The 15,382-nt window shown below is 44.3% G+C and overlaps 1 protein-coding gene across 1 annotated transcript in view; it reads left to right on the forward strand.

Annotated features, from left to right (window-relative positions):
• Window positions 1-6,611: 6,611 nt before the first annotated feature.
• The window catches only part of LOC115162231 (estrogen receptor beta), a 35,744-nt gene continuing 26,973 nt past the window's right edge, over window positions 6,612-15,382 (forward strand). Inside the window, exons 1-4 of the mRNA XM_029713348.1 lie at window positions 6,612-7,154; window positions 7,353-7,483; window positions 7,742-7,858; window positions 8,012-8,335. Of these exons, the coding sequence (XP_029569208.1) occupies window positions 6,658-7,154; window positions 7,353-7,483; window positions 7,742-7,858; window positions 8,012-8,335 (1,069 nt within the window). The 5' untranslated portion in view covers window positions 6,612-6,657. The remainder of the gene's footprint in view (window positions 7,155-7,352; window positions 7,484-7,741; window positions 7,859-8,011; window positions 8,336-15,382) is intronic.

The raw sequence follows: 15,382 nt of genomic DNA on the forward strand, positions 1-15,382 counted from the left end.
ATCGGATTACAATATTTTTGCTGGTAATATAATGGATTACAGTTACTATTTTTTGTATGTAATCCCTTACATGTAATCTTCTACTCCCCAACCCTGAATGCACTGTGTATATATATATATATATATCCTGTGTATATATATATATATATATCCTATTTAAAGGAAGAGAAGCTTAAGCAGAGATAGAAACGTTTGAATGAAACATTCAAATCACGGACTTTTGTGCTATTATTCAAATTACATTTTAACTGCAGCCTAGAGTAGAATGTGTACTCGCTTGAAAACAATAAAGAATTATTCATTACATTGTGGAGTTGTAGGTTAGTCTAGGAAGGATAATTCCATTGTACATAAACAAGATCAATAGGGGAGCTTTTTGAGCTGTATGTCATGTCTTCACTGTTCTTTAATGCACAATGATGAATGTGGCCATCCAGCAGCCTATCAGCTATTTCTATTTGTTCTCGTGGATTCATTTAGGAAATTGGACAAATTATCTACCTAGGACTATTGTCACTATGAATGGTGGGTAGAGGGCAAGATGGACCGTTAGACTGGTAGACTATACTGACCTGTGGTATAGTTAAGCAATACGTCCTGAGGGTGTGTGGTATATGGCCAATATAACATGGCTAAGGGCTGTTCTTATGCACGACGCAACGCAGAGTGCCTGGATCCAGCACTTAGCCGTGGTATATTGGCCATATATCACAAACCTCCGAGGTGGCTTATTGCTATTATAAACTGGTTACCAAAATAATTAGAGCACTAAAAATAAATGTTTTGTCATCCGAGTGGTATACGGTCTGATATACCACGACTGTCAGTCAATCATCATTCAGGGTTTGAACCACCTGTCACGTCCTGACCCTAGTAAGATGTAATTTTCTATAGTAGGTTAGGGTGTGACAGGGGGTGTTTTGTGTTTTTCTGTTTTCTATTTCTATGTTTAAGTTCTAGTTTTTCTACTTCTATGTTGGGGTTGTTTGGGTTGATCTCCAATTGGAGGCAGCTGGTCCTCGTTACCTCTGATTGGAGATCATATTTAAGTAGGAGTTTTTCTTCCTGGGTTTTTGTGGGTTATTATCTTTTGAGTAGTGTTTGTTTCTCTCTGCATCACGGTTTGTTGTTTTTTGTAAATTCAGTTATTTTGTGTATTGCAAAAGTTTAACGGATTTAAGAAAATGTGGAACTACAACCTCGCTGCACTTTGGTCTGATCCTTTAGACAGCCGTGACACCACCCAGTTTATAATTAGGCAATAAGGAACGAGGGGGTGTGGCATATGGCCAATATACCACGGCTAAGGGCTGTTCTAAAGCACGACACAAGGCGGAGTGCCTTTATACAGGCCTTAGCTGTGCTATTTTGGCCCTATATCACAAACCCCTGAGGTGCCTTATTTCTATTATAAACTGGTTACCAATGTAATTAGAGCAGTTAAAATAAAATGTTTTGTCATACCCGTGGTATACGGTCTGATATACCATGGCTGTCAACCAATCAGCATTCAGGGCTCGAACCACATAGTTTATAATATAAGTTAGCACACAGAGAGGCATAACGTATAAGGGAAGTACCAAAACACCTTGATTTAAGGGAGGCGCGTACAAGCAGATTAGGAAATTTGGCTAGGATGGAAAAATGATATAGTAAAACCTGCAAGAAATTAATGTAAACCAGGGGGAAAAATGCACTACCCTCCCCTGTGCCCAGTAAAAAACACACAACCCTCCCCAATGCAACATTTTGAACCACCCCCCAAATAAATTGCAAGCTTCTTTCTCTGTTTTTTAGATGCCCTGCAGACCTCAGTGACTGGCACTTGGCTCAACTCACTGACTAGAAGAAAAGTCACCGTTCACTGATCACAGAAGATCGAAATAGAAAGTGACAGGTTGGTTTGATTAAACTATTGCTATTATTGCCATCTTTGAAATGAGAAACAAAGTTAAAGTCAAAAGTAAAAAAAATGTCTATGTATGAAAGTGACAAGTAATAGATGTTGTTTTAAAGGTAACTCACAAAATTGTCATATAGCCTATGAAATTACTAGCCTTTTACACATGATTAAAGTAACTGTGTTAAAGCTTTGTAAAATTGTACTTTTTATGTGTGATTTGGTAGGGTAGCCTATGCTATACTGTTTCAAATCTATAACTGGTATTGTGCTCTGTAAATACCCTTGGGCTACTGTCAGTGAATCAATGAGACATTTTGTTTAGGCTACACTGTGATTTCGATTAACAGTAGCGGTAAGATTTAATACAGGTTTGGTGACAAACTGATAACAGATCTGGATTCATTAAGTGGAATAACAAGAAATATTATGCAATTGACTTGACACTACATTATTCTCTTTTACTGGAAATTGTTGTATAGTCTAGGCTACGGCATCATTAATTGTGTGCCCATTTTCAGTTCTATTATTTTGACATATTTACTCATGTCTCACAATATGCTGACTTTAAATAGCAAATTGAATGAGATTGACAAAAAGAAACACATTGGCAATTTGAGACAAAATGTATGTTAATTTAGGGTTTAATGAGGCATGCATGAAATGAGCTGTGCAAACGAAGACAATCAGAGGTTGAGGACATGATATTTGGAAAGCTGGGTTTGTCTGTGGGAAATAACATTGGTTGACAAGACACCAGTAAGATAAGAGATTCATGCCTTTATGTTTGCATGCTTGCTCGCTCCTCAATTTAAAGAAATAATGTCCAGACTGTGTGAAATAGAGAATTAATGGATAGATGGGTCATTTGCTTTTATGAGTACCATGTTACAGAGTTAGGTTTTTCCATTTATGTTTCGAGGTTGGACTTTAGCACATATAACACGTTAGCACATAGGCTGCACCGATTGGTGTCACCTCGTTAGTCAGTATTTGTTCCATCTGTGCTGGGTTGTCCTTCTCGTTAGTCGGAAGGAGGTTTTACCTGTGCTGGCATAGGTCATTTTTAAGAGCAGCTTGCCCAGTGCTCCCTGTTTTTGTTTTGCTCCACTTTTTGGATTGCTTCCTTTCTTTAAGTTTGGTGTGGGCATTTCTTTTGTTTGCCTCTTCTTGGGCAAATTTAGTGGACGCTCATGGTGGGTGTCTTTCAGGTTCCAGTTGTTGTTGCTATTTAACTTTCAGTGGACACCCCCATAAGGGTCTTCAGAACCCCTCCTAAAAACTCACCCGTTTCGTTTGTGACTCTTTGTTAGTTCCTATTCTGTCTCAGCGATATTATTTGGTTTTCTTGCCAAATTGGGATTGTAACAACCAGCTTATAACACATTTAAAATGTACAGTTAGATTTGGATTTAGTATGGATTTAAGATACAGAGGGAGGAAATTTAGTCCACTCGCTAATCATAGTGTCGTTATCCTCGCAAGGGGAGGGTGCTATTATAAAATTACTTGTTAAACTAAATCTCTTTCTCTGAGCAATTGTATTAGTATAAAATAATATATTTTTTAACATACAATATAGCTCAATATATGTATTATTTATTTATACAGTATTTTTTGCTAATCTTTATCAAGGGTGCCAATAATAATGGACCCCACTTTATTATACAAATATTATCCTATCTGCCACTGGCTTGCATCACATCATACATATTACCAAAATGGCAGCAAGTCCGTTTTTGTTTCTCGTGTTATCTTATTTACTTGGTTCTTTTATCTTTTTATGCACCAGAATAATATTTTATATAAATGAAAATGGTCTTAGCAATCCATTCATATCATTTCTGGAGCACTGCAAAATGTAAACTGGATTTTACATCCCCTCTTGATAGATAGCCTTGAGAATGCTCACAGAGTAATAATTATCTTACTGTTACTGTGGGTTACTCTCATCCTTTTTACTTACAAATAACAACTGTGGGGGATTTAGTGCATTCGGAAAGTATTCAGACCCCTTGACTTCTCAATTTATACACAATACCCCATAATGACAAAGCAAACCAAATTTGTAGAAAATTTTGCAAAAAACTGAAATATCACATTTACATAAGTATTTACTCAGTACTTTGTTGAAGCACCTTTGGCAGCGATTACAGCCTCGAGTCTTCTTGGGTATGATGCTACAAGCTTGGCACACCTGTATTTGGGGAGTTTATCCCATTCTTCTCTGCAGATCCTCTAATGCTCTGTCAGGTTGGATGGGGAGCGTCGCTGCACAGCTTCAGCACATAAAAAAGGGAATCGTGAATGGAAGGGAATTGTACAAGTTATCAATAGGCTTGCAAGGTGATGAAGTTACATTTATTATCCAAAGGTTTTCACTGTAACATTTGCGAAAACATGAAACAATTTCATATTTGATAGTCCATAACTGAATTAATATAATAATGTATGCCTGTAAGTAGCAAAGTCACAAACCAGCTAGACCATGATCATTTTCTTATCAAGTTGACAACCAACCTGAGCTTCGAAACGTCATTATAGCTATCGATCAATCAATGGTTAGGCTTCAGCCTTAGGCTACATGAATTCTTGCAATCAGCAGTCAGTTAGGAATCATAGCTATGTAGGTAGCTAGCTAATAATTACTATAGCTACCTAGATAGCTATATTGGGATCATACATTTTACTGGTAAAATAGCAATCCTGCAGCAGTCATCTCTTCTGCCTGGCTGATCAAACTGCTGGAGAAACTTTTGGCCTTCGGGAGGACGAAAGCGTAGTCAGGCTGCAGCAACCTTACACTTCATATTAATCATATTGTAATTATATTTTAAAGAAGGACTAGGGGGGTTTCCTATACACAGAGAAAGAGAAAGCCGGTTTGCATATAGTCCTGTCTTACTGAACTGTAGGCCTAGAAAATGTACTCACAGTCTATGTCAGCTAGATAGCCCAAACAAATGGGCTATAAATACAAAACGTTACGGCTTCATGTACCCTGGCCAGAGAGACAGGGCACATAGTAGGCTAGACTATGCAGCTGCTGCTGTTAGTAGCCTACTGTTGATCAGACTGAAAAACAGTCTCACTTCCATGCAATACTACATGTCAGATCGCTAATGTTTAGGTGTAGGCCTATAAACTGCTACATTTATGTAAGAGTTTTTGCTGTTGTCTGCGAGGGATGTGTTATAACGCTTGCTAATAAATACCAGATGAAAGTGTAGTGCGCCTTTATATTTGTGCGTTGCATCGGTCCGCGCAACATGCGATTTTCGTGAATCTGATTTGTTCAAGACACACAAAGAGCCTGCCGCAGCACTCTGATGTGAAGAAGTGAATCGGTCTAAGAAAAACAGCACTTTGTCCCACTTTTAACACTTTACATCGATATATTTTATTCAACCAAAGCAAAAGTGTTGTGTTGCTGCCATACCTGATTGAAAAGTGCTGAGGAAAATGCTTCCTCGCCACGTTTTCCGGCGGCCCTGGCTGTGCTGTCCTCTACCTGTGCTGTTGGTAGCTGTGTTATTCACTTTGACCCTGATTAACGTGCTGATGGCCTGTTTGTCCCAGCCTAATAATACAGTATTTTACCTATAGTACATGTAAAAACTGAATACCTGCATAAAAACTCCATATGTTGCACCTAGTTATATTATTTATATATGAGTATTGAACATGTTCTATTATTAAATATAAGTAGGCCTATAGACTTTGTGCAAACTCGGATTCATGCAACATGGACATTTTGCGTGCTTCTCATCCATGTGACCCAGTGTTTTACCCCTCATGCATAAAGTTAGGGCCATAACCTGCGTCCAGTAAGTAAAGGCACCAGCCAACCGCCTGTATGTGTTTATGATTCTTTACGATTGTGCATGTCACTCATCAGAGGCAGAAAGGAAAGGCAAGCAAATGTATTGTGCATAATTTCCAGGAGGCGTCGGTTCAAAGATGCTTTATCTTCCATACACTAGGCATGAATTCCATCTGGCTCTGATCTATCTTAGCTGTGCTATGCTCCAGGGGATAGAGAGGGGCAGACTCTAGCCTGCTAGCTAGCTAGCTAGCTATCAAAAATGTGTTAGCTACTTATCATAGCCTGGCTTTTAGTATCCAGCTGAACATATTGAACAGAGCAAAAATCTATCAAGCTAGCACAGCTGAGTCAGTCACACACACACACACACACACACACACATACACACACACACACACACACACACACACACACACACACACACACACACACACACACACACACACACACACACACACACACACACACACACACACACACACACACACACACACATAGCATGTTTCTTGGAAAGGCCTTCGGGGTGCAGAGGGAGATGCAACGTATGGACAATCTCTCTGATTCCAAGGATTATAACATTTAGGGGACAAATTAATAAAGTGAGGGAATTAATTAATATATTTAGGGAAATAAATATTCAGGGAATTAATAAAAACAAAAAACAGAGGGAACAAATAAAAAAAACAGAGTGAACTCTTTTGCCTGGCTGTTTTTTTTTTCTTCGTCACCATGACTCCTAAGGGACTCCTTAAATTAATTCAAATAATGATCAAATAGTTTTTGTTGAGGAGGATGAGTGAAGATAACATTATCGTTGAGTGACTTTGTGTGTGTACTTGAGAATATCTATGTGGTATTTGAGTGTGACTCAGTATCCACTTTCTCTATCCCGCTCTCTATCCCACTCTCCACCCCTCCCTCCATACTGCAGATGGACTTCTCTCTGACTGGGTCCAGTGAGCTATGCAATAGACATCAGCAGCAGCAGCCACAACTTCAGCCCAACGTTAGCCCCAGCATGGCCTGTTTCCCTGGGAGTGGGACTGACACTTCTCCCCTGCTCCAGGTCCAGAAGGTGGGCTCCATCAAGGCCCCTGGACTCCTGCCCACCATTTACAGCCCCCTCAGTGTCATGGAGAGCTCCAGCCTCTGCATCCCCTCTTCCCACACAGGCAGCAGCCATGATTACAGCTCTCTAGCCTTCTACAACCACTCTACACAGGGCTACAACAGACCAACCATCTCCGACAGCCCCTCTCCGTGTCCCCCACTCAGTCTCCCTCTCTGCTGGCCCCCCCATGACCATGGCCAGCACAACATGCCCTCGCTGATCCAGCACTGTCCCCAACCCTTGGTGTACAGCAATCCCAACCACCACGCCCCCTTTATAGAGCCTAAACCCCACAACCTCAACCTCACCCCCAGCAGGTAGCTACTGTCTTCCAGCATCTGACACTGACACACCCGTTTGTATCTTTCAATCTTTACACCTGTCTTATTTGACCTTTGCTTGTCTCCTGTAACATCTCAGATGGGTAAACAAAAGGAGACAGCCTCTTAGCAAAACATAGGCTCCTATTTTGGAGTTTGTGTGTTAAACAGTGTGATTGATGTTCCTTCTCATAGCCCTCTCCTCCACCCTACCAAGCTTCCCGGGAAGAAACTCTGTGCCGTATGTAATGACCATGCTTTGGGCTACCATTACAGCGTGTGGTCTTGTGAGGGCTGCAAGGCCTTCTTCAAGAGGAGCATCCAAGGTAGGACCAACAGCAAAGCTGTGTGGTGTCATTACAGTGTCTCTGCCCTGGGGACTGGGGTCATGGTGTCCACTGCAGAGTCTAATCACTGTGTTCTCTGCTGAGGCCTCATTATATCCTGTTTTTACCTACTGCACTATAGGTCTCCAAGGATTATCTGCAGTCTATTATGTAGTAATACGGTTCATTGTAGGTCGATCAGATGTGATGTATACAATTCATATAATATCTCCCAATGTCTAGCTCTATCTTTTCTAGGGCACAATGACTACATTTGTCCAGGGACTAACCAGTGCACTATCGACAAGAACCTCCGTAAAAGATGCCAGTCCTGCCGCCTACGCAAGTGTTATGAAGTGGGCATGAAGAAGTGTGGTAGGCAGCCATCGTCCTTATCTACTCTCTCTCACTAGCTGGGTTGTGAAACCCAACCTTACTTAGTCAAACGTGTGAGCTGTGATCCTGTGAGTTTGTAGAAGTATCTGTAGGAGTGAAATCCATCAGTTGTTTGTCTGTGCTGTTGTTCAGGTATGAGGTCAGAGCGCTACAGTTACAGGGGGGCGAGGCACAGGCATGTACCTCAGGGACAGGGGTCACCAGGCGGGCTGGTGGGGGTCGGTGCCAGTGCCCAGAGGAATCTGGAGGGGGGCTCCCTCCCCCGGCTGGAGTTGCACCACTCATCCCTGACCCCTGAACAGCTGATATCCTGCATCATGAATGTAGAGCCGCCAGAGATCTACCTGATGGAGGACGTAAAGAGGCCCTTCACTGAGGCCAGCATGATAATGTCACTCACCAAACTCGCCAACAAGGAGCTGTTCCTCATGATCAGCTGGGCCAAAAAGATCCCTGGTGAGACTGTGTGTGTGTGTGTGTGTGTGTGTGTGTGTGTGTGTGTGTGTGTGTGTGTGTGTGTGTGTGTGTGTGTGTGTGTGTGTGTGTGTGTGTGTGTGTGTGTGTGTGTGTGTGTGTGTGTGTGTGTGTGTGTGTGTGTGTGTGTGTCAGCTTGCGTGCAGAACATGTTCAAGGTTTGGTTGATGCCCCAGGTTTATATGTGAGATACAGTAGGTATGTCTAAAGAAAGAAAGACTACCTGGCTGGCTGTCTGTAGACCCTTCACACCCTACTTCTATATCTACTAACTGTGATCAGTACTGTAGTAGTTGGCCCTTAGCCTTCTCATTACCTCACGTACTGCAGCCAGCCACATGGCTGTGTAGTCCCGAGGGACAGGAAATCATACAGGCTATGAAGGGGTTACTCCTCCTCTCCACTCTACCCTGCTACAGAGCATTGTTCTCCCCTCACTCATGGTTGTAGAAATGAGCCCAGCAGGTGTCCTCTCAGGGGAGATGGGTCTGAGTTCACACACTCTTGTCTGAAATGGGGGTTTGGGGGTTTGGTGAAATAAGGAGATGTGAAAATTAGCTTGTATTTTCAGTTATAAAGAAGAACAAAACTCTACAGACTAGCTGTGTATTGTGGATTTGCTCCAGAGAGCACTGCAGTTTCATTAATGCAAGGTTCTTCAGCATTTGGCTTTGTTCCAATATCCATCCTTCAGTACTTGTCCAGCTAAGACTGTTGTGCACTTTATGGTGTTCAGTATTTGTCCAGCTAAGACTGTTGTGCGCTTTATGGTATTCCTAGTCTGTCAGGGCTTTACTATGCATTTTATCTGTCCTTTATTATTCCCTTTAAATGAAGGGGCCCTTAGGGAGTGAACGTTGTTTATAATAAGGGTTACATGGAGAAAGTTGGAACTCTCCAAAATGAAAATGGATGGCCCTCCCTTCGGCAAAATATATTTTACCTAAACCCTCACTGAACACTTGAAAAAACAAACAAGTGACCCTCCCATATACCGTAATTTCCGGACTGTTAAGCGCACCTGAATATAAGCCGCACCCACTGAATTAAAAAATATATATTTTATTTTGAACATAAATAAGCCGCAGGTGCCTACCGGTACATTGAAACAAATGAACTTTACACAGGCTTTAACGAAACACGGCTTGTAACAAAAATAAATAGGCTTTAACGAAACACGGCTTATAACAAAAAATAAAAAATTTGCAGTAAACAGTAGCCTACCAAGAAAGTCATTGGTCACTATCTTCCTTCGGTGTCGGAGTTGAATAGCCTCAGAATTGCTTCATCCGATATTGGATCGTTTTCATTGTCGCTCTCGTCATTTTCATCCCGGAGGCAAATCCCCCGCTGAGCCCTCTTCAACAGACAGCAGTCCAGCCTTTCGAAACCCGTTGATGATAGTGGATTTTTTGACAATGCTCCACGCTGTCAGGACCCACGCCGGCCACAAAAAAAGTTATTTGACCTTAAAACCCTTTCACGCATGAGTTCCAAATATCTCTATCGGTCGCCCCAGCGTGATTTTTTTTATGCACGTGATGTTCGAACGTTCTCTCCATTCCAGAATGTGATTGTTACATAAACAACAACACTGAATGCCTCAGAGTAGGAGTGAGAGGTTACCGTGATTGATTGCCTGCACGTGCCATGTATCACTATCAGAAAAAGTTGTGTGTGGTATTATTGATATATTTAGTATTTTATTCACGTTTTTCAATTACCCGTGATAAATCATGCGTTCCGATTTTTACATAAATTGTAATGGCCGCTTAGTATGTGTGTAGAATAACGTTTTGAAGATTGTACTGATTATGATGAGCTAAGCTAATTCCAGCTATGTGTATGGAGCCATGTTTGTTGACATACAATGCATTCTGGGTTACACGTAATCATCTGTTTGACCAAAGATGTTATAACAAAATGAGGTAAGTAAGAGTTAACTCATTTTTTGAGGACTTCCGGAAATGAATGGTGGGATGTGAACAACGGTAGATGACACACCCCTTCAACATGCATACTATAAACAGACCAAACTCATCTTGTCTTCTCTTATTATCTTCGGTTTCTGTGAGGAAAAAATGCATGGCTGCGCGCTGAAACTAATCTCGGATAACTTTCGATTTCTAGAAAGTGTTTTACCTAATTATTTCGATCAATGGTGAGCTCACCCGTGATGTGATTAATTAAACATAGTAATTGCTATTAGCTAATTCATATTGTAGTTTACATCAGCCAAGAGTTAGAAAATATGACTGCTTGTATTGGGTCAATCTTTCCTCAGTTAGCGCTAGGACAAATGTAGCCTACACTTTTCCGGTTAGGATGATTGTGTTGTGCTATATATACACACTTCTGTGAATATCTGAACATTGCATCCAAAAATAAACTGCTCACATTCTGGAGATAACTTTAAGGACTGTGTTTGTGTAAATAGTTTCTGAAAAAAGTGTTGCCAGCTCAAATGTTGATTGTTGCTCATTCGAAACTGGCCGTTCTAAATGAGTGTTCTAATCACATGGGGTGTGATTGTACGCTTCACGGACCACTGTGGAACGATCACACCCATTGGTCTAATGAAAGCTTCATGCCGCCAAAAAACTGAGAATGTGTTTTTTTGAGAAAAAAAAAATTGAAAGCGGGAAAAATCCATATATTATCCGCGTCATTGTTTAAGCAGCGAGGTTCAAAGCGTGGGAAAAAAGTTGTCGCTTATAGTCCGGAAATTACATTACCCATAATAATATTTAAAACAAAGTGGATAGCAGAGAACATGTCTACCGTTTACCCTCACTTCTTGGACAGACCAGAGCCTTCGTCCTGTAAGCATTACATGGCAACGCAGGAATTTTGATAGCACATAGTGCTGCGGGCCAGAAGGTTGTGGGTTTGCAGACCATTATGGACAAGAGTAGGTGTCATAGGTGTCATAAGGATTGGACCAAGGCACAGCGGGTAAAGTGCTCATACTTAATTTATTTAAAGATAACACTTGAACAAAATAAACGTATGACGAAAAACAGTTCCATAAGGCACACAGGCTATACAGAAAATAACCACCCACACAACACAAGTGAAACAACCACAACTAAATATGGCCTCCAATTAGAGACAACGACAACCAGCTGCCTCTAATTGGAGGTCAGTGCCAAAAACCCAACATAGAACCAAAAACACCGAAACACAAACAAACACCCCCTGCCACAAAAACAAACACCCCCTGCCACGCCCTGACCAAACTACAATGACAAATAACCCCTTTTACTGGTCAGGACGTAACAGTAGGGGTGTAAAGATCTCTTTCATAGTTAAAGCATTGCATGAATCCATCATCGTGTTTGCAGGTCCAAGTAAAAATGGCCTTTTATTAAAATTAGATGTAATTCTATGTCATTTTACATATTAGTTGAATACATTTTTTAATACCACACCAATTACCGAAATTACAGGCTAAGAATGGACAGAGAGATTGGCCTATGTGTTCATTTTATCATAATTCTCCAATGCCAAATGAGTGTGTCTTGTTTGCAACAAAACTGTCCCTGTTTAAATATTGTAATATTAAATAGAATTATAAAATGACCAACTGGCTTAATTTACAAATTAGTAACAATGTCTTACCCCCTGTTCAAGAATGGCCTTTTTCTCGCTAATTTTATGTTATTTGAAAAATCTTGAAAATCCTGTTATATCTAAAACAAAGCGATTATTATTTATTTAGAATGTGTCACGATTCCCACCGACGGTGGCGCCCCCTCCTCCTCGGGTGGCTCTCGGCGGTCATCGTCACCGGCCTATTAGCTGCCATTGATTCCCTTTTTTGTTTTCCCCCTGTTTGTGATTGTGTGCACCTGTTCTTAGTGGGGGTGATTAGCAGGGCTATTAGTATTAGCTGGTCTGCTTTCTCATTATGATGGAGCGGCAGCTGGGTGCCAGGGATTTCTGCTCCAGCTCGAGCTGTACCTGGCCACGGTCAGACCTGCTCCCTCGGGAGAGGAGAGCGTGAGTGCCCTCGTTTCCTGCCTGACGGGCCGAGCTCTGGAGTGGGCAAATGCTGTCTGGAATGGTCCAGACTCGGCAAGGGATCACTACCCAGAGTTCACCCGCCGCTTTCAGGCCGTGTTCGACCACCCTCCGGAAAGAAGAGTGGCAGATGAGCGGCTGTTCCACCTCAGGCAGGAGACGAGGAGTGCGCAGGACTTCGCGCTGGAGTTCAGGACCTTGGCTGCTGGGGCGGGGTGGAACGACAGGGCCCTTATAGACCATTACCGGTGTAGTCTCCGGGCGGACGTCCACAGGGAGCTAGCCTGTCGAGACACTGCTCTATCCCTTGATGAGCTCATCGATATGTCCATCCGTCTGGACAATCTGCTGGCTGCCCGCGGGCATTCGGAAAGGGTTCTGTCCGTTCCGCCTCCGTGCACCCCCGCCCCTACTCCTGTGGAAGTGGGGGGGGGGGGGGGGGCTGTGCCAAGGGGCACCGGAGGAGGTGGCTCCTCCTGCACCAGCTGTGGTCAGAGAGGACACACGGCCGACCGGTGCTGGAGGAGCCAGTCTGGGAGTCGAGAGGGCAGGCAGAACACTTCTCGGTCACCCCAGGTGAGTCAGCACCAGATTCACCCACAACCCCATTGGTCACGTGTTCTTACCTTTTTTGTTTTCTGATTTTTTTCCCCTCTTCCCAGCATAGGGCGCTAATTCGATTCAGGCGCTGCTGGGAACTTTATGGATCGCGGACTTGCCATTAAGCTGGGCATTCCGCGAGTGCCGATAGATTCCCCCTTCCCCGTGCACTCCCTAGATAGCCGACCATTAGGGTCAGGGCTAGTCAGGGAGTCTACGGTTCCACTGGACATGGTAACGTAGGGGAATCATAAGGACCGGATTAGTTTTTTCCTTATTGATTCGCCTGCGTTTCCGGTGGTGCTGGGAGTCCCCTGGCTGGCTGATCACAATCCCTGGATTTTGTGGAAACAGGGGGTTCTCCAGGGGTGGTCAGAGGAGTGTTCATGGAAGTGTCTAGGGGTTTCCATGGGTGCCACGTTGGTGGAGAGTCCAGACCAGGTGTCCACCGTGCGCATTCCCCTTGAATACGCACGGTGGAATAATTTGGCGATCGCATTCTGTAAAAAGAGGGCGACCAAATTACCACCTCATCGACAGGGGGATTGTGCGATAGATCTCCAGGTTAACGCTGCACTTCCCAAGAGTCACGTGTACCCCTTGTCACAGGAGGGGACGGTGGCAATGGAGACATATGTCACAGAATCCCTGGGACAGGGGTACATTCGGCCCTCCATCTCACCCGCCTCCTCGAGTTTCTTTTTGTGAAGAAAAAGGAGGGAGGTCTGCGTCCGTGCATTGATTACAGAGGTCTAAATGCTATGACGGTGGGGTTTAGTTACCCACTACCTCTCATTGCTATGGCGGTGGAATCATTTCACGCAGCAAAATTCTTCACAAAACTGGATCTTATGAGCGCGTATAACCTGGTGCGTATCAAGGATGGAGACGAGTGGAAAACTGCATTTAGTACCACATCGGGCCATTATGAGTACCTCGTCATGCCGTATGGGTTGAAGAATGCTCCAGCCGTCTTTCAATCCTTTGTAGACGAGATTCTCAGGGACCTGCACGGGCAGGGCGTGATTGTCTATATCGATGATATTCTGATATATTCCGCCACCCGCTCCGCACATGTGTCCCTGGTACGCAAGGTGCTTGGTAGACTGCTGGAGCATGACCTATACGTTAAGGCTGAGAAATGTGTGTTTTCCAAACGAGCCGTTTACTTCCTGGGTTATCGCATTTCCACCACGGGGGTGGTGATGGAGTGTGACCGCGTTAAGGCCGGGCGTAATTGGCCGACTCCAACCACGGTGAAGGAAGTGCAGCGGTTCTTAGGCTTTGCCAATTACTACCGGAGGTTTATCCGGGGTTTTGGCCAGGTAGCGGCTCCCATTACCTCACTGCTGAAGGGGGGGCCGGTGCGTTTGCGGTGGTCGACGGAGGCGGACGGAGCCTTCAAGAAGTTGAAGACGCTGTTCACCGACGCACCCGTGTTGGCGCACCCGGACCCGTCTCTAGCATTCATAGTGGAGGTGGACGCATCCGAGGCTGGGGTGGGTGCCGTGCTATGACAGCGCTCGGGTACGCCATTGAAACTCCGCCCATGCGCTTTCTTTTCGAAGAAGCTCATTTCGGCGGAGCGTAACTATGATGTGGGGACAGGGAGTTTCTAGCGGTGGTAAAAGCCTTGAGGGTGTGGCGACACTGGCTTGAGGCGGCTAAGCACCCCTTTCTCATCTGGACCGACCACCGAAATCTGGAGTACATCCAGGCAGCTAGGAGACTGAATCCGCGTCAGGCAAGGTGGGCCATGTTCTTCGCCCGGTTTAGGTTTACGATCTCCTATAGACCAGGCTCCCTGAACACGAGGGCCGACGCGCTGTCCCATCTTTATGACACGGAGGACCGGCCCATCGATCCAACTCCCATCATTCCAGCGTCTAGGCTGGTGGCACCGGTGGTATGGAAGGTGGACGCGGACATCGAGCGGGCATTATTATTGGAACCTGCGCCTGCACAGTGCCCGTGGGTCACATGTACGTGCAACTCGGTGTTCGGGATCTATTGATTCGGTGGGCGCACACGCTACCCACTTCGGGTCATTCTGGTGTGCCGAGAACAATGCGGAGTCTCAGGGGAGGTACTGGTGGCCCACCTTAGCTAAGGACGTGAGGTTCTATGTCTCTTCCTGTTCGGTGTGCGCCCAGAGTAAGGCTCCTAGGCATCTCCCGAGAGGGAAGTTACAGCCCCTCCCCGTTCCGCAACGGCCATGGTCGCACCTGTCTGTAGACTTCTTGACAGATCTCCCCCCGTCTCAGGGGAACACTACGATTCTGGTGGGTGAGGATTGGTTTTCAAAGTCGTCTCCTCCTGCCGTCTCCTCCTGTTACCCGGTCTCCCTACGGCCCTGCAGACTGCGGAGGCCCTATTTACCCACGTCTTCCGGCACTACGGGGTGCC

This window comes from Salmo trutta, chromosome 25 (assembly GCF_901001165.1).
Source record: "Salmo trutta chromosome 25, fSalTru1.1, whole genome shotgun sequence".
NCBI lineage: Eukaryota > Metazoa > Chordata > Actinopteri > Salmoniformes > Salmonidae > Salmo > Salmo trutta.